The sequence below is a fragment of the Giraffa tippelskirchi genome, chromosome 8, assembly GCF_054371585.1.
Source record: "Giraffa tippelskirchi isolate mGirTip1 chromosome 8, T2T-mGirTip1v1.2.pri, whole genome shotgun sequence".
In the NCBI taxonomy this organism is placed as follows: Eukaryota; Metazoa; Chordata; class Mammalia; order Artiodactyla; family Giraffidae; genus Giraffa; species Giraffa tippelskirchi.
In genome coordinates, this window is record NC_137282.1 from 28,208,672 (window position 1) to 28,231,912 (window position 23,241).

At 37.3% G+C, this 23,241-nt stretch overlaps 1 protein-coding gene and 1 long non-coding RNA gene across 10 annotated transcripts in view; one reads left to right on the top strand and one right to left on the bottom strand.

Annotated features, from left to right (window-relative positions):
* Positions 1-23,241, top strand: part of SORBS2 (sorbin and SH3 domain containing 2) — a 205,671-nt gene that overhangs the window by 170,380 nt on the left and 12,050 nt on the right. For all 9 annotated transcript variants that reach the window (XM_081521701.1, XM_081521704.1, XM_081521702.1 and 6 more), the window contains 3 exons: positions 7,900-8,014; positions 8,807-8,935; positions 11,005-11,208. In XM_081521701.1, the coding sequence (XP_081377827.1) occupies positions 7,900-8,014; positions 8,807-8,935; positions 11,005-11,208 (448 nt within the window). The remainder of the gene's footprint in view (positions 1-7,899; positions 8,015-8,806; positions 8,936-11,004; positions 11,209-23,241) is intronic.
* The window catches only part of LOC145518111 (uncharacterized), a 194,789-nt gene that overhangs the window by 132,776 nt on the left and 38,772 nt on the right, over positions 1-23,241 (bottom strand). The gene's annotated exons all lie outside the window — the stretch shown is intronic.

Sequence of the window (23,241 nt, forward strand, 5' to 3'; positions counted from 1 at the left end):
ATCACTTTCCTCTTTTTCTGTTCTCAGGAAATGTAAGAGAGTGGTTATGCATCACCCTCAATGTAGTTACATACCTTACACAAAAATCATGGTTGTGGATGACTCATACAGGTTGAAAAAAAAAGGCTCACACATCCAGACAGCTCTGAAAGTTTCAGGAGGACTGGCCACATCGTGAAGTCATTTCAACCATGAGCTAGATGTGAGGGTTAGCAGACATTTGGCCCAGAGGTCCTTGAAATCTGGTCCTATCCAAACTGTCCATGAGTGTATCTGTCCATGCCAAATGGTTTTTGGACAGACCATGTATCAAGGACTTTTGGGCGGAAACCAAATGTCTTACAGACATTCTGGGCAGGATAAAACGTCCTGCAAGAAATGTGAGTACTTCTTGTGCCTAACACCTTAACAAACAAGAGATAGATATTTGTTTCAGATAATTACCTGTTTTAAACGCTATTTTTTCTTACTGAATACATAATGTCTAGATTGTTAACTAGGAAAAAGAGATAAAATGCTATTCCCAAAGGTTGTCAATGGCCACTATTCAAAGGTGGTGGGGGTTGGCGGTGGAATAAACTTATCAAAATGAGACTTCTAGGAAGATGAGCCTCTCATGCCATGAGAACAAGCCCTGAGCCTTTGGAGTGGGAGCACTGATTCCAAGACCCTAGACTACCAGAGAACTAACCCTAGGGAATATCAAATGGTGAGAACTCACGCAAAGGAAACCACTTGAATACAAGACCCAGCTTCACCCAACTACCAGTAGCACCCTGTGCAGGACACCTCATCTAAACAACAAACAAACAAAAATACAAACCCAATCATCAGCAGACAGGATTACCACCTCACTCAGCCTTGCCCATCAGAGGAAAAACAAACAAAAACTCAGCACAAATCTCACCCTATACGAAGATTACACAAACTACAGAACCAACCTTAGGAGGGCAGAAACCAAAAGGAAGAAAGAATTCAACCTTGAAGCTGGGAAAACGAGACCTCAAACACAGTAAGTTTAAGAAAATAATGAAAAGGCAGAGAAATACTACAAAAATGAAGGAACAAACTAGAAACACAAGTCCAAATAAATGAAGAGGAAATAAGCAAACTACCTGAAAAAGAATTCAGAATAATGATAGTAAAGATGATCACAAACCTTGAGAACAAAATGGAGAAAATGCAAGAATCAATTAACAAAGACCCAGAGGAATTAAAGAATAAACATACAGAGACAAACAACACAATTACTGAAATTAAAAATACTGTGAAAGGAATCAATAGCAGAATATCTGAAGCAGAAGAACAAATAAATGAGCTGGAAGATAAAATGGTAGAAGTAACTTCTGAAGAGCAGAATAAAGTAAAAAGAATAAAAAGAACTGAGGATAGTCTCAGAGACCTCTGGGATGATATCAAATGCACCAACATTTGAGTTATAGGGGTCCCAGAAGAAGAGAAAAAGAAAGGGTATGAGAAAATTTTTGAAGAGATTATAGTTAAAAATTTCCCCAACATGGAAAAGGAAATAGTCAATCAAGTCCAAGAGGTACAAAGAGTCCCATACAGGATAAACCCAAGGAGAAACACGCCAAGATACATACTTATCAAACTAACAAAGACTAAACACAAAGAAAGAATATTAAAAGCAGCAAAGGAGAAGCAACAAGTAACATACAGGGGAAACCCCATGCACTTAACAGCTGATCTTTCAGCAGAAACTGTGGGCCAGAGGGAATGGCAGGATATATCTAAAGTACTGAAAGGGAAAAATCTACAACCAAGATTACTGTACCTGGCAAGGATGTCATGCAAAATTTATGGAGAAATAAGAAGCTTTTCAGACCAGCAAAAGTTAAGAGAATTCAGTACCACCAGACCAGCTTTACAACAAATGTTAAAGGGACTTATATAGTCAAGAAATACAAGAGAAGAAAAAAGATCAACAAAATCAACCCCAAACAATTAAGAAAATGGCAATAGGAACATATATATCAATAATTACTTTAAATGTAAATGGATTAAATGCTCCAACCAAAAGACACAGACTGGTTGAATGGATACAAAAACAAGACCCATATAGATGCTATCTATAAGAAACCCACTTCAGACTTAAAGACACATATCGACTGAAAATGAGAGGATGGAAAAATATATTTCATGCAAATGGGAAGCAAAAGAAAGCTGGAGTAGCAATCCTCATATCAGACAAAATAGACCTTAAAATAAAGAATATTACAAGAGATAAGGAAGGATACTACATAATGATCAAGGGATCAATCCAAGAGGAAGACATAACAATTGTAAATATCTATGCATCCAACATAGGAGCACCTCAATACATAAAACAAACACTAACAGACATAAAAGGAGAAATTGACAGTAACACAATAATAGTAGTAATAGTAATAATAGTAGTAATAGTAATAATAATACCCCACTCACACCAATGGACAGATCATCAAAACAGAAAATTAATAAAGAAATACAAGTCTTAAATGATACATTAGATGACATGGATCTCATTGATATCTTCAGGACATTCCATCCAAATGCAGAAGAATATACCTTCTTCTCAAGTGCACATGGAACATTCTCCAGGATAGACCACATCTTGGGTCATAAATCAAACCTCAGTAAATTTAAGAAAATTGAAATCATATCAAGCATCTTCTCCAACCACAACACTATGAGACTAGATATCAATTACAAGAAAAAAAACTGTAAGAAACACAAAGACATGGAGATTAAACAACACGTTTCTAAATAACCAACAGGTTACTGAAGAAATCAAAAGGGAAATCAAAAAATTTCTAGAAACAAATGACAATGAAAACACAACAACTCAAAACCTATGGGATGCAGCAAAAGCAGTTCTAAGACAGACGTTTATAGCAATACAATCCTACCTCAAGAACAAGAAAAACACCGAGTAGACAACCTAACTTTACACCTAAAGCAACTGGAAAAGAAGAACAGCAACAACAACAAAAAATAGCAGAAGGAAAGAAATCATAAAGATCTGAGCAGAAATACATAAAAAAATAAATGAAAGAAACAATAGTAAAGATTAATAAAACTAAAAGCTGGTTCTTTGAGAAGATAAACAAAATTGACAAAACTTTAGCCAGACTCATCAAGAAAAAAAGAGAGAAGAATCAAATCGACAAAATTAGAAATGAAAAAGGAGAGGTTACAAAAGACAATGCAGAAATACAAAGGATTACAAGAGACTATTATGAACAACTATATGGCAATAAAATGGATAACCTGGAAGAAATGGACAGATTCTTAGCAAAGTTCAAGCTTCCAAGACTAAACCAGGAAGAAATAGAAATTATGAACAACCCAATTACAAGCACTGAAATTGAAGCTGTGATAAAAAATCTCCCAAAAAACAAAAGCCCGGGACCAGATGGCTTCACAAGAGAATTCTGTCAAACATTTAGAGAAGAGCTAATGGTTAACCTTCTAAAACTCTTTCAAAAAATTGCAGAGGAAGGAACACTTCCAAACTCATTCCATGAGGCCACCATCACCCTGATACCAAAACCAGACAAAGACAATACAAAAAAAGAAAACTACAGGCCAATATCACTGATGAACATAGATGTAAAAATCCTCAACAAAATTTTAGCAAACAGAATTCAGCAACACACCAAAAAGCTCATACACCAAGATCTAGTTGGGTTTATTCCAGGAATGCAAAGATTCTTCAATAGACGCAAATCAATCAATGTGATACACCATATTAACAAATTGAAAAATAAAAATCATATGATCATCTCAATAGATGCAGTAAAAGCCTTTGTCAAAATTCAGCACCCATTTATGATTAAAACTCTTCAAAAAATGGGCATAGAAGGAACCTACCTCAACATAGTAAAGACCATAAGCCTACAGCAAATATTATTCTCAATGGTGAAAAACTGAAAGCACGCCCCCTAAGATCAGGAACAAGACAAGGGTATCCACTTTGACCACTATTATTCAGCATAGTTCTGGAGGTCCTAGCTACAGCAATCAGAGAAGAAAAAGAAATAAAAGGAATCCAGATCAGAAAAGAAGTAAAGCTCTCACTGTTTGCAGATGACATGATACTGTACATAGAAAACCCTAAAGATAGTATCAGAAAATTACTGGAGCTAATCAGTGAATTTAGCAAAGTTGCAAGATACAAAATCAATACACAGAAATCACTTGTATTTCTATATACTAACAATGAAAAATCAGAAAGAGAAATTAAGGGATCAATCCCATTCACCATTGCAGCAAAAAGAATTGGATATCTAGGAATAAACTTAGCTAAGGAGACAAAAGAACTGTACACAGAAAATTATAAGATGCTAATGAAAAAAATAAAAGACAACATAAATAGGTGGAGAGATATTCCATGTTCCTGGGTAGGAAGAATCAATATTGTGAAAATGACTATACTACCAAATGCAATCTACAGATTCAGTGCAATCCCTATCAAATTACCAATGGCATTTTCACAGAACTAGAACAAAAAAATTTCACAATTCATATGGAAACACAAAAGACCCCAAATAGCCAAAGCAGTCTTGAGAAAGAAGAATGGAGCTGGAGGAATCAACCTTCCTTACTTCAGATTATACTACAAAGCTACAGTCATCAAGACAGTATGGTACTGGCACAAAAACAGAAATATAGACCAATGGAACAAGATAGAAAGCCCAGAAATAAACCCATGCACCTATGAGTACCTTATTTTTGACAAAGGAGGCAAGAATATACAAAGGGGCAAAGACAGCCTCTTCAATAAACGGTGCTGGAAAAACTGGACAGCTACATGTAAAAGAATGAAATTAAAACTTTTCCTAACACCATACACAAAGATAAACTCAAAATGGATTAAAGACCTAAATGTAAGACCAGAAACTATAAAACTCTTAGAGGAAAACATACACAGAACATTTGATGACATAAATCAAAGCAAGATCCTCTATGACCCACCTCTTAGAGTAACAGAAATAAAAACAAAATTAAACAAGTGGGACCTGATTAAACTTAAAAGTTTTGCACAGCAAAGGAAACTATAAGCAAGGTGAAAAGACAATCCTCAGAATGGGAGAAAATAATAGCAAATGAAACAACAGAGAAAGGATTAATTTCATAAATATACAAGCAGCTCATACAACTCAATGGCAGAAGAACAAACAACCCAATCAAAACATGGGGAAAAGACCTAAACAGACATTTCTCCAAAGAAGACATACAGATGGCTAACAAACACATGAAAAGATGCTCAACATTGCTCGTTATTAGAGAAATGAAAATCAAAACTACAATGAGATATCACCTCACACTGGTCAGAATGGCCATCATCAAAAAGTCTACAAACAGTAAATGCTGGAGAAGGTGTGGAGTAAAGGGAACGCTCTTGCACTGTTGGTGGGAATACAAATTGATACAGCCATTATGGAAGACGGTATGGAGATTCCTTAAAATAACTAGGAATAAAACCACCATATGACCCAGGAATCCCACTCCTAGGCATATACCCTGAGGAAACCAAAACTGAAAAAGACACATGTATCCTGTTGTTCATTGCAGCACTATTTACAATAGCGAGAACATGGAAGAAACCTAGATGTCCATCGACAGATGACTGGATAAAGAAGTTGTACATATACACAATGGAATATTACTCAGCCATAAAAGGAACACATTTGAGTCAGTTCTGATGAGGTGGATGAACCTAGAACCTATTATACAGAGTGAAGTGAGTCAGAAAGAGAAGGATAAATATTGTATTCTAACACATATATATGGAATCTAGAAAAATGGTACTGAAGAATTTATTTACAGGGCAGCAATGGAGAAACAGACATAGAGGATAGACTTATGAACATGGGGAGAGGGGAGAAGGTGAGATGTATGGGAAGAGTAACATAAAAACTTACGTTACAATATGTAAAATAGATAGCCAATGGGAATTTGCTGCATGGCTCAGGAAACTCAAACAGGGGCTCTGTATCAACCTAGAGGGGTGGGATGGGGAGGGAGATGGGAGGGAGGTTCAAAAGGGAGGGGAATATGTATAACTATGGCTGATTCATGTTGAGGTTTGACAGAAAACAACAAAATTTTGTAAAGCAATTATCTTTCAATAAAAAAATAAATTTAAAAAATGAAACTTCTAGAAATTCTAGCTCTGAGATGAACATAATTTTGAAAACTGAAAAGTGAAACCACTGTCCTTTTTTCCTAGATGACTTGAAAAATTTAAATACAAGTCTTTACACATAGAAAAGATATCTTTTCATATTTAAAAGAAAAATAATTAGCTGTCTCTTAATTACTCTTTTTCTAAAGCTAAGCTTTCTGATCTCATTTCCAGATACAAAATGTACTTAGTATAAATAAAACTGTTGGATTGTAAACATGAAAATACTTTGGTTTTTATTTTCTATATTAGGCACATGCATGAAGAGGGAAGTACTATATTTGAATGTAAGGCTCTGTGAATTTTCTTTGCTTTTAGGGTTACTGAAAACTTAACACACATCCATTGTGAAGATTTTAGCACTTCTAAATGTGTGATAATTCTTTTTACTATGCAACTTTTTTCAATTAATTCTTTTAATCAATGCGAAATATTCTACATTTAATATAAACCTCTCTGTGTTATATACTCTGCACACATAAATGGTCCAACTCAAGATCCTGAACAAAACAACACAGAAGATTTGGGAGTGGGAAGGCAGATGTGTGGGACTGTGGGGCTCTTGGCAAAAGATCTGAAATAAGTACCTTTCAACGAGACATAATTGTGGAGGCAAAATAACACAGAGACACAATCACCTGGGAGATGAAGCCATGAAAAACTACAGCAGTGAGGGTGAGAATTTAGGCATGAATTATTCATGATGAGTAATGTCTTTATAACTTAAAATTAAACACCCTAGTCTACCTACTGTCTCCTTAGAAACAGCCAAAATGGAAAAGCATACTTAGTTTCTTGAAATTATTTTTGTATTTAAAAAACAAAAAATATAAAGGAGGGTACAAGCAATCTGTGCATGTCTTTGCACTTGAAACAAGTTTATCTTTGTAACCATAGTTCATAATACTGTATTGCATATTTGAAAATCTTAAATCTTAAAGGTTCTCATCATAAGAAAAAAATGGTAACTATATGCAGTGACTGTTAACTTATTGTGGTGGTCATTTTGAAATATATACAAATATTACGTTGTATATCTGAAACTAACATAATGTTACATGTCAATTATACTCCACTTTTTTAAAATGTTTCTCATTGTGCCTCAATGAAAAATCAAAGTATAAAATCTTTTCTGCTTCACAAGATAAAATGATTATCAAGATACTCTACTTAAATGCCTGTCAACCAGTTTCAAGGAACAGCAAATAAAATTTTTTCTCACATTAGCACTTGTGTGCTAAGGCTAAATGATATTGGTCTCCTCATTGTAAGCTTGAGCTTACAGGAGGAGGAGACAAAGGAGACAGAGAGAGAGAGGTAACTAACTAGCTAACTAACTTCAGGACAAATAAAAATCAGTGCAGAATGAACCCAGCATTATGGCAAGCGTCACAACTCTTCTCCCATAAACCAAAGACTAGATAGCAATCATCTGTCTCCACCTTTGAATTTCATATTAATCTGCCTGTGATTTAAATCAGACATGATGTTTATATTTGCTCTTTTTCAATCATTTCTAAAGTGACGTTTCAAATGAATTCTAAAAATTTTTCAAGGAGCATCCTTAGCTAACTGGGCTCAACAGATTTTTTTTCAATACTGGAAGTACATTAACCAGCCAGATGCAGATCCAGTGAGAATGCTGATCTGAAGAATAACTGCTGTACATCACAAGAAAAAAAACAAACACTTAAATGTATCTCTTCCAGGGAGCTGTCATTTAAGAAAGGAGATACTGTCTACATCCTCAGGAAAATTGATCAAAACTGGTATGAGGGAGAGCATCACGGGAGAGTGGGCATTTTCCCAATCTCATATGTAGAGGTAAGCCCTTCCCCTTCCCCCTACATGACTGTTGTTTCTGGAGTCACTACAGGTCAAGAATAGATAACTGCTTTGCAAATAAGTTCATCTGTACCATTGTTCTAGACTCCACAGTTATGAGTTAATATATGATATTTGTTTTTCTCTTTCTTACCTCACTCTGTATGACCATCTCTAGGACCGTGCACGTCTCCACAAATGACCCAATTTCATTCATTTTTATGGCTGAGTAATAGTCCATTACATATATGCACCACATCTTTATCCATTCCTCTGCTGATGGACAGACATTTAAGTTGTTTCCATGTCCTGGCTACTGTAAATAGTATTGCTATGAACGTTAGGGCGCACGTATCCTTTTGAATTATGGTTTTCTCTGGGTATACCTCCAGGAGTGGGATTGCTGGGTCATATGTTAGTTCTATTTTTCATTTTTGAAGGAATCTCCATACTGTTTTCCATAGTGGCTGTATCAATTTACACTCCTACCAAGGAGGGGTGGGGAGTGGTATGGGAAGAACTGGGAAATTGGGATTGACAGGCATACACTATTGATACTATGTATAAAATATATAACTAATGAGAACTTACTCTATAGCACAGGGAAGTCTACTTTGAGCTCTTTGGTGCCCTGAATGGGAAGGAAATACAAAAGAGAGGGGATATATGTATACATAAAGCTGATTCATTGTGCTGTATGGCAGAAACTAACACATCATAGAGCAACTATACACCAATAAAAATTAATTTAAAAAGAAAATAAGGAATAAAGAGAACTGTTCTCCTTCGTAGAAACTCACACCTCCTGAAAAAGCACAGCCTGCAAGACCACCTCCCCCAGCCCAGCCTGGTGAAATCGGAGAAGCTGTCGCCAAATATAATTTCAGCGCTGACACCAATGTGGAGCTATCGCTGAGAAAGGTAAGTGGCTTTCTTCCTTGGTGCATTTGAAAGGCTGCATCGTTTCAAAACTAAGACAGGTCATCTTCTTCCACCGTCTTGATGCAGACCAGGTGGATGTGAGTCCTGGCCACAGCTATGCATTATTTAGGATGCTAGCTATGCCCCATCCCATTAGCTTTTACTCTTTCGTTACTATGCAGTGTATTCAGTTCAGTTCAGTTCAGTTGCTCAGTCATGTCCGACTCTTTGCGACCCCATGAATTGCAGCGCACCAGGCCTCCCTGTCCATCACCAACTCCCGGAGTCTAACCAAACCCATGTCCATCGAGTTGGTGATGCCATCCAGCCATCTCATCCGCTGTCGTCCCCTTCTCCTGCCCCCAATCCTTCCCAGCATCAGGGTCTTTTCCAATGAGTCAACTCTTCGCATGAAATGGCCAAAGGATTGGAGTTTCAGCTTCAACATCAGTCCTTCCAATGAACATTCAGGATTTATTTCCTTTAGGATGGACTGGTTGGATCTCCTTGCAGTCCAAGGGACTCTAAAGAGTCTTCTCCAACACTACAATTCAAAAGCATCAATTCTTTGGCACTCAGCTTTCTTCACAGTCCAACTCTCACATTCATACATGACTACTGGAAAAACCATAGCCTTGACTACTAGATGGACCTTTGTTGGCAAAGTAATGTCTCTGCTTTCTAATATGCTATCTAGGTTGGTCATAACTTTCCTTCCAAGGAGTAAGCATCTTTTAATTTCATGGCTGCTATCACCAACAGCAGTGCTTTTTGAGCCCCCAAAAATAAAGTCTGACACTGTTTCCACTGTTTCCCCATCTATTTGCCATGAAGTGATGGGACCAGATGCCATGATCTTAGTTTTCTGAATGTTGAGCTTAAGCACTCTCCTCTTTCACTTTCATCAAGAGGCTCTTTAGTTCTTCTTCACTTTCTGCCATAAGGATGGTGTCACCTGCATATGGGTTATTGATATTTCTCCCGGCAATCTTGATTCCAGCTTGTGCTTCTTCCAGCCCAGCGTTTCTCATGATGTACTCTGCATATAAGTTAAATAAGCAGGGTGACAATATACAGCCTTGATGTACTCCTTTTCCTATTTGGAACCAGTCTGTTGTTCCATGTCCAGTTCTAACTGTTGCTTCCTGACCTGCATACAGGTTTCTCAAGAGGCAGGTCAGGTGGTCTGGTATGCCCATCTCTTTCAGAATTTTACACAGTTTATTGTGATCCACACAGTCAAAGGCTTTGGCATAGTCAATAAAGCAGAGGTACATGTTTATCTGGAACTCTCTTGCTTTTTTGATAATCCAGAGGATGTTGGCAATTTGATCTCTGGTTCCTCTGCCTTTTCTAAACCCAGCTTGAACATCTGGAAGTTCACAGTTCACGTATTAATGAAGCCTGGCTTGGAGAATTTTGAGCATTACTTTACTAGCGTGTGAGATGAGTGCAATTGTGCAGTAGTTTGAGCATTCTTTGGCATTGCCTTTCTTTGGGATTGGAATGAAAACTGACCTTTTCCAGTCCTGTGGCCACTGCTGAGTTTTCCAAATTTGCTGGCATATTGAGTGCAGCACCTTCAGAGCATCATCTTTCAGCGCATTAGATAAAGAAGAAAAATGGTGTGCTATCCAACTTCATCCCTTCCAGAGGTTGCTTTCTGTAACTCTCTTCAGACACACCGTCACTGCAATCTCTGGTACACATTCTGAAGTTCTGCCTACTGCAGCTCATCCCCTTCATCAACACACTGCAGCTTAAACTACTGTGCTTTTTGAAATAACTCACACATGACATTTCTCACAGGACCAATCTGAACATGTGTAAAGCCCAAGTATCCTTAGGAAAGATTCTAATAAATGGATGATTACACTGTATATATGTTGATGAGCTATAATTTAGAAGTGAGCTCTGGAGGCTTTAGTTGCATTCTCCTAATGAAAACAAAATGCTCAAAGTATAAAACTTTCCCAGATGGAAAATTATTATTAATAAACACTGACAATTATAACTTTTTATGTTATCGCATGTCTATTTCTAACGCATTTTCCTACTATTCATTACAGGGAGATAGAATTATTCTTCTTAAAAGAGTTGATCAAAACTGGTATGAAGGTAAAATTCCAGGAACCAACAGACAAGGCATCTTCCCTGTTTCCTATGTAGAAGTTGTCAAGAAGAATACAACCAAAGGTGCTGAGGACTATCCTGAACTTCCAATACCCCACAGCTATTCTAGTGATAGAATCCACAGCTTAAGTTCAAATAAGGTAAGAAGACATTCTAGCATATTAGTATAATACTTGGGAGCTCGGAGTAAGATAGTTGGTACACATTAGGGCATTAGACTACAACATCATATCTATGGCAAAATGAAAGATTTACATGTTGTGTTTCTAAGTGTGAGTGCTAGGTCAAGTCAGTTTAATTTAGTTTTTCTTATGGGTGCTAGCATAATGGTTTAAGCTACACAAAGGCAAATGACATAAAGAATCTACTATCTTAGGAGAAGCATTTTCTTTTAGAGGGCTAAGGCTACGCATTTTATTTATTCTATTTTTCTTTGAAGACTGGGTTTATGAGCAATTACTCTCAATCCTTTAGCACTGGAGAGTGAAACAGTTTAGTACTTGCTAATTTTGTTTGACTGGTGACAAAATTTTCCACAATCTTCTTTAGTATGTTTACTTCACTAGCAGAGCTCAGCATTTAGATAGCAACATCCTTCCTTCAGTAGTTCCTACTGATAAAAAGAAAAAAATCTTCATCTCTGTATTAAATATCTGTCTTATCTAGCATTCAGTCATCTTAAAAGAACTACCAGATAAATTTCAAAGTGATTGCACTTTCAAATAAAAGGTTATAAGAAAGAATCAGAGTGTATCTACAAAGGCTTATTTAAAATTTAAGAAATTTTTCCATGAAGTCTTAATAAATATTGGCAATGCAGTAGTTTAGATCACAATGTTTTGACCTTTGTTGTGAATATGATTTAAATGTATTTTCAATTTCCTAGGTTTTTCTTAGGATATCATATTCTACATTTTATAAGTAGAGATGTGTACAAATTTCACTAATAACTAATTAGTGTTTTATTCTCACTGCTGGGGGAAAATACATTAAAAAGCTTATGTCCATAGAGTAAAAAAAAAAAAATTAACAGTTCACCAACTGGAATCTATACTATGATGTCACTGGCTAAGTGAAGGAAACTCCTTAATAGTTTTGAACTGAATCATTTTCAGAAAAAAACGAACAAACTGTAATGTACTTCTAAACCATGATACCTAAAATAAACTAAATGTTAAATATCCTATTTTCTAACTGATCTTTGTAAATAGAGAAGGGAATTCATTGTGATTTATGAATCACTCTTGGACATACTCCAATCACATTTCTTTAGACATACTATCTTTATTTAGGAGCGGTTCAAATGTAAGTTGGTATTATTTGATATTTCTGCTTTTAGTAGAGTAGAATCCAATTCTAATGCTTTTAGAAGATAAGATAATTATATGATGCTTGTACTATAGGTATATTTTTTGTGATACAGGTATCTCAGGGTACTCTATTTAACTTTCAGTAGAAGCAAGCCCATGGTAAGGCTAAGCACTTTGAACCCGTTAACACGTATATTAGTGACTGTGGTGGTAATGGCATTGGAGTAGTAGTAGTAACAGGTAGTAATGGTGTTAGTAATGGTGTAGTGGTAGTCATGACAATAATGGAATTTAAAGACCTTTCTTCCTCAGCCACATCATATTCCTGGCACTGAAAGGTGCTATGTAGCCTTTAGTCTTGAATCTCCTACAAGGATGCTCATAAATATTTTGTGACGCTTTGTCTCATTTATCCCACCCCATGGTGACGTGACATCACATTTCCTTTTTTAAAAAATATCTAGATAAATTCTATTAAACCCCATTCCTCTTATAGGATAGAAGTCAAAATTAAGTGCAGAATCCACTGTGCGCTGATCCATACTAAGGGCCGAGGACCAAGAGTGCTGAGTGAGCCAGTGACACGCCATTCAAAACAGTCAGCCAGAAAGTGCAATCTCTCTTGAAGATTTTTTCTTTCCAAACTCCAATCATCTACTTAGAAAGAGCCAAAGTAAAATGTCTTCTGCCAGCCTGTCTCAAATACTTCACATGTGTAGCATATAACATTCTTCCTAGTCCAAAAATAATATATAAATGTATTAGAATGTTCCTAGGCACACGTCAAGAACAGCTTTTAATGAATAAAAATTCTGTTTTGTTCAGTACATCCAAAATGCAGTGGTAGTATTAAGATATACAGAAGTATTTTTTTTTTTTTACTTCAGGAGATTAAGTTTCATAAATTAGACCTCCACTAGTTTACATAAAATGTCAAGCTTTTGAAAAAGAGAATGGAAGTCCTACCAGAAGTTTACTCCTGTTCACATCACATGCTCCCTTTCTGTGTAAACATTTACTTTGGATTTTTTAAAACTTTGAAGTAGTAGTTATATAAGTTCAGTCTCATTTTGATCATAAGTTTCTCTTCTTAAAAAAATCTTTCTCAGAACTTATTCATTTAGAAATGTGTTAACGTATAATGATGTAAAAATATTTTATGTCATATGTTATAATCACCTTGCAACTGTAAGTGAGAAAATGATGAAAGTTCAAAAGATTTGGCACAGGAAGAACACTAAACAAATTCTGGGAACAAAAAAGGCTTAATTGTTGGTTTTCATTCTAAGTTAACATTATTCCAGAGTTATTTATATTAAATCAATATCTAGAAACCTATTTTGAAAGCAGTAGTCTATTAAATCTCTGAATATTTTCCTGTCTTTATAATCTCTATGACAGCTGTACCTTGTTATTTGACATTTAATGCTTTCCAAATGCTAGCATAGTTCAGATCAATCTTTAATTAATATGCTAAGGATTTTATGTCTTTAAATTCAAAAACTATCAGCCAATATACACCATAGCATAAAATATTTTCTATATTCACCACCCTGTCTTTCTGCATTTCTGTCTGTTTTGATGCATTATTTTTACTTTCATGTTTTCCGTAACTTCATAATTCCTGCTTATCTCTAAGCTGGCTTCCAGTGAACCAGGCCCCCCTCTCTTGCACAAAGCTTCATGTGACCCAGATAGAGACGCTCTCCAGGGAACCACCCCAGGGTGGCTGTCCCTGCCAGCCAAGGGTGCACTGGTAAATCCTTCAGCCCCAACGCCGCCTCATTTTCTGGACAAGTTCTTGGACGAATTAGAGAAGCTTGGCGCTTTAGCTTTACCAGCTGACCCAGCCAAACCAGATACCCCAAAGGAGATCAGCCTTGAGATTAAGGAGGACCCTTCCGTTCTCCTCCCATGGCCGCGAGCACCCACACCTGCCAAAGCCCCCTCCTCTCAGCTGCCTCTGCTCCACTCAGCTACGACCTCAGCTGCAGCCCGGCCTCCTGAGGCCACGATGCCTCAGGATTCTAGAAAGACACCTCTGAACAAGTTTGCAGATGTGACAAAAATGAGAGAGGGCTCCGCAGGTCCGGAGAAGGTACCGGAGGTCCTAGGTGATAAGTTTGTGACCTCCGCACATCCTGGCATGGGTCTCTTGCCCCAAACCCTCCCTGTCATTGGAGAGGAAGATGAGGAAGTCTATGAGGGGGTCAGGGCAGGCACCCGAAGAGGGCCGGAATCTCAAGATCCAGATGCCTTGCGCTGCGGCCGTGAAGGCACAGAGGTGACGTCACAGCTGCACATTGACGAGGAGGAAGAGGAGAGACAGGCTGACCACCTAAGACATCCAACAGCTGCCCTCACAGGCCCCGGGGCCCCTAAGGAAGACAGCAGTGCAGCAAAGACCAGGGATGAGGTATTTTAATGTTGCCTAATTCCTGAAGAACTAACCAGATGTACTACAATTAGCTAGGACAGTTAATCATATTAATAAACATCAATTCTGACATTGTCTTAGAAGGCTTCCACACAATAAACACAGCACCATACAGTATAAGGGCAAGGTGGAAGGATGGGTGAAAAACACATCAAATTTTAATAAGATGATGTAAATATGTATTGTTATTCTGTTATTTATTACTATAAATCCATATTTAAACATGTTTATAAAGTCTTTCTAATTTTAATATTAATAATAATAGTTAATATTTGAGGTCTTACTGAGTTTCAAATAGTTTTCTAAGAACAATACATCTTTACTTTTCAAAACTCAATAGGGTGGGTAATATTATTATCATCCCCACTATACAGATGAGGAAATTGATACACACAGAGAGAGATTAGTTCACCTCCAGAGAGCAAAAACTAAATACCATTTCTTTGACATAACAGCAGTCTGAAAACGAAGGAAGAGAAAAAAGAGAAAGAAAGAAAAGAAAAAAATATATATACACGCCAGTTCCCTTTCAATTCTCTCTGAAGACGTAATTTTTTAAGTTGGTAACTACTTAAGAATTGGGTCCTGCATATTCACCTTACCAACAAAGAGCCTTGGGCAATGATTTTAATCAATAAAGAAGGGAATGCTCTAAATCTTTAAGCTTCTTGTAAGCTTCTCTCTTCTAAAAAAGACAAAAACAAAACTTGTTATCCCAAATATTTAATCTGTGAATTAAAAAATCAAATGTGACTACTGGCAAATATTAACATTATGAAACCAAATCAATGAGTCATATTTTGCTACTAAGCAAGTTACTTTCTCCCAGGGCTCCTCTATTTAGAAATCTTTTAAAATGACAATCTTTTTTTTTCTTGTGCATTTCATTTATGTGAAATATTTTTCCATCGTGAAAATCATTTTTAAAACCTCATAATTTCCTATTAAGACCTTACCAATAATAAATGTAGAGGTATTTGGTCTATATGGGGTATTCTTGGGATTAAATGATGGTAAGTGTCCATTAGGTCACTGTCCAGTGACCACAGAACCCCGAGTCTTGGCAGTTCCCCAACCAGGTGAGAAAATGTCATCTGGACAAAGAACCCAGCCATGCCTGCATTTGTATAAAATAAACACACTTTTTAGTAATAGAGATCATTCATTCATTGCAGTAAATCAAAAATATTTCTAAGTTACTTACTTAAATAACTTATTTTCCCTCCAATTTAATTAGTTTTAAGATGTGATTAGCTATGTGGCTTTGTTCCCAGGAACTGCTACTGCAGGCTGCAGGCAGCATCACTGGCATGGTGTTCAGGAAGAGGGTGGTGAGTTTTACAGCCAGTTCCCAACAAACACACACAGGCACAGACAAGGGTCCTAACTTGCCTAGCTTTGCAACAAACCTACTCTTCATAAATTGCGATCTACTTCACAAGCAAGTTAGACAGTCATTGCAGGGTTTTACACTTTTTTTCCTTCATGGTTAGAAGGCCCCGCCTCATAAATACCTTATAAAATTGTAGACTATGGGAAGTCTGATCTCAAACCCCTCATGTCAGAAAAATGAAACTGATCAAACCCACTGGGAATGTTGAATCAAATTCAGAAGTTAGTGCTTTCAAAGCAAGAAGTTATCATAAATGTCACACACCCAGGGTATGTAGTAACTTTAAAAATATCCAGGTGTGGGGGGGTATTCTCTAAAAAGCATGTAACCTCTTTCTGGACACAAGCATAATTGCATCTTGTCTTTCCTCAATATTTAAGCCATCTTCATTCTCTTCGGGACATCGAACGTCTACATCTTTCCCCAGCTGTCTGCTTTCCTCCCCTCCCTTTCATTCCTCCTTGGCCACTGTCTCTGACCTGGTCCCCACACTCTCTCAGCCTACCCAGCCCTACTCATCTCCACTCCTCCCTAAATACTCTTACCAACAGGAGATAAGTTCACCACAATTAAAGGTAACTGCATCTTGAGTGTGGTTTATTGCATGTCTTTCAGTGAACTTCATTAATTAAATGTATGTCTTTTGATTCGTGTCCTCTTACAAGATCTAAAAAGTCATTCAATATTGGTTGCTAACTTTTAACATCATTAGCATGGCCTCTGTCTGAAAACTTGAAAGATATATTTGCACAGCAGCTATACTTAAGAGTGAGGAGAAAAACAAGCTAAACTTTGTATAGCAATAAAAGGTGATCATTAGACTTTTTTTTAAGTTGAGGATCAGCAGGAGAACCATCCCATTTGAAGGCATCAGCTATGTGCCTGTCATCTTCTTTCACTTCTTAGTGGGCTCGTTGCCTCCCAAGTTTCCCAACTAATCAGCAGGTTCGGCAGAGCCTGAGGGTTGGATGATCTTTGACACTGACTGTCTTGAGCCTTGCTCTTCCACAAAATTGCAGGAAACTAATGAGGATGTGGGAAGGAGGCTTCTCCTGTAGCAGTTAACAAAGCATCCATCTCTGAGACTTGCAGGCCAGCGGGTGGCTCTGCTGGTGTTTAACTCCCTCTAAGGATACCGTGATAAAAGATTTTTAACACAATTAATGACTGACCTCGGAAAGACATTTAATGAGAACCACAGCATGAAATCAGTCCATCACAGAAAAGTTTTACTTCTGTGTTCAGAATGATCCACAAAAGGACTTCAGATAGTGACTCATCCTCGCACACAATCTTCTCCACTTGGAATGAGCGCCTCTTCAGATAAGGAAAAAATGAAACAAAACGAAGGCTCCGGTAGGGTCATGTTTTTGAACTATTAATAGAAAGCACCAACACCTGAGAAATGCCATTTATGCAATCTTCCAAACCCCAGTCACCAAATCTATCCACCAAAATAGTCCATCTATGTGAACTTTATCTTACTTAGAAAGGGAATCTTTGAGGGGGAAATGTAATATATTTTAAAGACTAATCACTCTTTACCCTTTGAGGTTTTATCTTAGCTGGCAGGAAATAATTAGGACATTTTTTAAATAATAATAATTCTTTTAGATAAGGTCTAAGACTAAGAATTTGCCTTCTCTGTGTATGTGTGTGGTTTTCTTTTAGAGCCAAAATATTTATTCCTTGCCTTTCCCTACCTGTTCGTCAGCCTTTATGGTTAGCCAATAAGTGGGCAAGTAACCTGAGAATCAGAGTTCTCTAATTTAGAGAGATGGAACCGTTGTAGTGTCAAGGACAAAACCAGAATTTAAACAGGTTAATTCTCCTGCAAGAACCAAGCTCATCTCATACATTCTTTATGTCTTAGTTCATAAAATGATATGAGGCCATGGAGATATTCATAGTAACTATGTTTTCAAAGAATACTTAAGTAATTCCAGAAAAATTAAGTTATTTTTCTTTTATCTCATATTTGAGAGCAAATGTTAATTTTAATCCCCTACTGAGTTTTTTGAGACTTATAAGTCAATTTTTTTGTTCATAGAAAGAATACAAGTCAACTGAATTTATGCTTGCAAGTGTAGATACAAATTGAATCAACTACAAATTTTAGGCCATTATTATGGTTTAATCCACATCTGACACAGTAAAACTTGATGTCAGTCCTTAAGAAGGCTTCCTAGTTCTCTTGTTTCAAGGATGTTAAAAATTATGCTCGTTACAAAGAAGAAAAGTAACCTAGCACTAAAAGCAAAGAGAAAATAAAATTGCAATAATATTTTAGTAGGCATAGTATAGTATGCATGAGATCATTATAATATTTTTTATCAACACTCATCAACCACTATTTTACCTAACCCATGTTAATTTAATGCAGTTTTATTCTTCTAAAGTATTTTCTGAGATAATATAAGTCTGTCACATGCAATGCAAAATCATTTGTAAAATTTGCTGCCACTTTATAGATGATAGAAGGCTGAAATGTACATATAAATTATGAATTTGATATATAAATCAGAATCCAACATTTTCTCTAGTCTTTGAGCATCTTTTTGAAAATAATGTTTTTTCACAAAAAAGAATTATTATAATCCTCAGCTATAATATAAGTTGAACTTCCAATTCTAAGACTTTTTTGTAAAAGAGACTTGTAGCACATGGATTCAAGTTGCAGTGGAAGTGCTTTGTAAAGAGACAGAAAGACTCTTCGTTTTTTGGGTTTTTTTTTTCCCAAGAAACTCAGTTATTACGGTACCATAAGGAAGTCTCCTCACCTTAAAGCCATACCAGCAGAAGGTGATCCCCTTGAACACAGTTTCCAACATGAAATTAAGCCCTGATTCTTCCTAATATGTTCAAATGATCTTTCCAGCTGTTTATCCATATCATTCCAACAGCTACTTTTTTTTCTTTTTTCTATGACTCTTGATGTTTATAGAAACCTCGTATTAGTCAAGATTGGGGCAGCTGCAGTGCCAAAAAAACTCAAAATAATTAGGTAGAAGTATACATTTCTTATGCATAAATGTAGGGCATCCAGGATTGGTATGTTGCTCCACATTCATCAGGAGATTCCATTTTATTTTGGCAAATCACCATGCTCCATGAAAAGCTTCCAGTTGGGGGTCCAAAGTGGCTGCAGCAGCTCCAACAGTCCCTTCCTCAAACCAGCTAGCAGGAAGAAGAAAAGAGGAGGGGAGCTTATGCCTTCTTTCTTGAAGGACATTTGCTAGTAATTGCACATATCCCTTCTGTCAGAACTTATCAAATGAGCACATCTAGATACAAGGAAGGCTGGAAAATAGACTTTATGCAGATTGGCTATGTGCCTTCCTGACATTCAGGATTCCATTACTGGGATAACAAAGAAGAGAATGGGTACTGGAAAACATGAAGCAATCTCTGCCCCAAGACTTAAAGAAAAGTGCCTGATGCATTTCATCCCCAGAGACTGAAGACAGGAGGTCAATCATTACTATTATGAAATTTGAGAAAACCACATGCTTTTATTTAAAAGTCCTTTAGTCCTGCTAAAGTTGCCATAGTACACTACAGTGTTAATCACTCAGTCGTGTCCAACTCTTTGTGACCCCATGGACTGCAGCCCTCCAGGCTCCTCTGTCTATGGAATTCTCCAGAAGAGAATACTTGAGTGGGTTGCCATTCCCTTTCTCCAGGGAAGATCTCCAGGGGATCTTTCCAACCCAGGGATCAAACCCTGGTCTCCTACATTGTGGGCAGATTCTTTACCATCTGAGCCAACAGGGAAGCCCAAAGTTCCCCCAAATCAAATACTAGACAGTACATTGCTAGGTTCAGTCCATGAATGGACAGAAAATCAGACAGGTGCACAAGAAAGGTTAGCTTTTTCGCTGTTGTATTAAAAAATGTTACTTTGAAGGAACATCAAAACAGTCACAAGGTGTTGGGAATTAGAACAGAATTCTGAATTTAATTATATTTTACCATTTCCTCCAGAAAAGCCATATTTTCTTTGTATGTGTCTTACTAGAAAATTTGCCTTTGACAAATGATTGACACCATTTATGAAATCTGGTGGATATTAAGTGAAATATCCCTGGATCTTACCTTGGATCTACTCAAACAAACACAAAGAAAACAGGTCAGATCTGAGAGTCTCTGGAAACCCATCGTTAAGCGTTTCAATAGACATAAACTTCTTGGAGGTGCTCTCACCTATCCATATTGCATTCAGACACCTTCCCTATACCAATTTCCCTCCATACATGTTCCTCTGCTCTGCCCGTGAGTTCCTTGTTAAAGCAGCAACTGATGCTTGTGCAGTGAAAACTCTGGGCCGCCAGGCAAGCTGTCTGCAGACCGTTAGCCTTCTGGCTCTGTTATTCGGGAGTTTGGCATGCTGTGTGTGCATGGGGGGAGAAAAAGAAACCAGAAAGCTCCTCTGAAGGCTGGATAATGAAGAGGAGAACTAATCAACTTCTTATGGCTTTTCCAGGCTGATTTTAAAAGGGAGGTATTTGTCCTGGGTAAGCCTCCGCGTAGCCCAGTGACGTCCAGGAGGACCACCGGCTCCCCTATCAGAGGGCTCGGCGGTTCCCACAGGGTAGGGTCAGAACGCCCCGCCTTGAGCCAGGCTTCCGGCTACCCCTCCACCCTTGGTGGGCTGACCCTTCCTTAGTTGTCATTGCTGTACTTTGCCAGGGAAGTAGGACTGGACGTACCCTTAAAAGGAGATGATCTATTGATGATGAAGAGCTACGAAGTTAGACAACACGGAAATCCCTATCCTGCGTCTGTGGGCAATGCGCTTCTCTTTTATGCGTGTGTGCAAGCCTTCCAAAAGCCAAAAAGACATGTCCCAGTTCTCCTCTGTACACAAAAGGGCGTGGTACATGCCTCCATCTCGTGTAAATCACTGCTCTTCCATCACTATTTTTAGTGCAAAGAATAAAGCTGCTGCCGATCACATACTGAAGCTACACCCTTCCGGGCGTGTTTGCCTCTGGGCTGCTCAGTTTGTTCGGATCTCCTTTAACCCATGATCCTTGTTGTAAAATATCTTCCTGCTCTGCTCGCATGTGCTGAGTTCACTCCACAACCCTTTCAAGCCAACGCTGCTTCTCTGGGTCCCAGGCTCTCCCAGTCTCTTGAGAGCTTTGAATGAACTGGAAGGTCAGATTACGATCCCTTTGACTACTTACTTCTGTAGCATCGACAGCCCTTGAAAATAAATTGATTCTAACTGGCGCCATCAGTTCTGAGAATGACAGCGGAGGAGGCTGAGAATTTTCATCTCTGCATAAGTCAGTACTTTCCCATTTCTATTTTGATGGATGCTGGTTCAACCTCACGTTTCATCACATGATGAAGTTGTGGTTCTGCAGGCTTTTAAGGGCTTGACGGCAAAGATGTCCTTTTCTGTTTTTTAGAAATGTAGATACTTCTCTGTGTTTAGGCCATTTTTGTGCTTTTTGCTTTGCATACTAAGACCTGATTTTTTTCTGAGGCAGAGATTTGTTGTTGCCATAGAGAATGAGGAATGTTGACTAGGAAAGAAGTCTCATGGAAGGGCTTTCCAGAGCCAAAACAAAAAGAAAGCATTTTCCAAAATTAATATGGCCCGTCCACAAACCTCCTTGGGTCAGTGAGATGGTATGCTTTGGGTCACCTTAAGTTTTTTCTTTGCCAGATTTTTACATTATGTGCTTATCTGTTCTATTATACATGTTTGTATGAAACACAAATATTCTATATTCTTTAGATTTATGAAAATTTGTATTTTTGCAATTTAAAAATAATTTAAATATTAATTGTATAATGTAAGAAAGAAAAATACATCTATAAACATAAACACAGTATTGTTATTAAGAGAATTTCATCTAATTCTGCTTGGAAAGTACCACACCTATCATTTTCTGGGGAAAAAAAATAAATAAGAACTCTACAACTGCTTTTAGCTCTTTCCAAGATTTTTCCACGTTAGTGTTTAAAGTAATGGTCAATATTTATGTAAGAATTAACTAATTACTAGATATAGCTAATTCTCCAGATGCCTCGGCACAGATAAGTAATAGGTTTAGGACAGACTTATTATCTGAACTAGAAAAGTATATATTTTACTGATACCAGAGATCCTAGGATATTTCAAACCAGCTTTCTTATGAGCAGTGGTTTGTGGTTGGTTCTGGCTTTGAAATTAGCATATGTTTAAAACCTGTCTCTCTTGTATCTGCTTTTGACATCACTAAAAAATAGCTACACTAGAAGAGAAAAAAAAAAATTGCTACATTGTCAAGGAAAAAGCTAATATTTAGCATTCTACAAAAATATCATGTTTCATTGAATTTTCTAATTTTTATTGTGCTCTAAAGACCCATTAAGGAAATATAAATACAACATAATTCTCACTTAAAATTTCCAGCACACTGACTGTCATCTGCTAACTTCAAAACTATCTTTTAAAAGTCGCAGCTCATATGAGCTTCTTGAATGTCACTAATGTATCTGGTTCTATATTTATCACAAAACCGCTAAGAAGTTATGAGTAATAGAAATGCCTGAGCAGATAGTGAAAATACAAATGAACACAGACCAAAAATACTGGTGGCTAAAGACTGATCCTTTCTCAGAATTTAAAATCTGAGACAGGTCAGAAACCCAGATGAACATTTATTCCACATCGCTCTGTGGTCTTTAAAATAGCCTCTCAAAATGACTCCAGGCTGAAGGAACTTGGTGAGAGCTGTCCAAAAGCATCAACACTTTTTAACATGCTGCTGCCATTACTCACCGCTAGGTGGCAATAGAGTGCAGACACAGGTCTTTGCCTCGAGCTTTGTCCCCCCAGTTTCAACATCAGGAGGGGAAAAAGCAAAAGACAGCCTCCCACAACAGTTCAGTTGAGTATCCACACAGAAAGGAAGAAATTAAGATGTGACTTTAATAAGCCTACACTATCTATTCCATCATAGTCATCTTTTATGCAGTATAGAGAGTCAAAATTATTATTCAGTTCCTTCTTACCTGTTTGTGGTATTAAGAAATT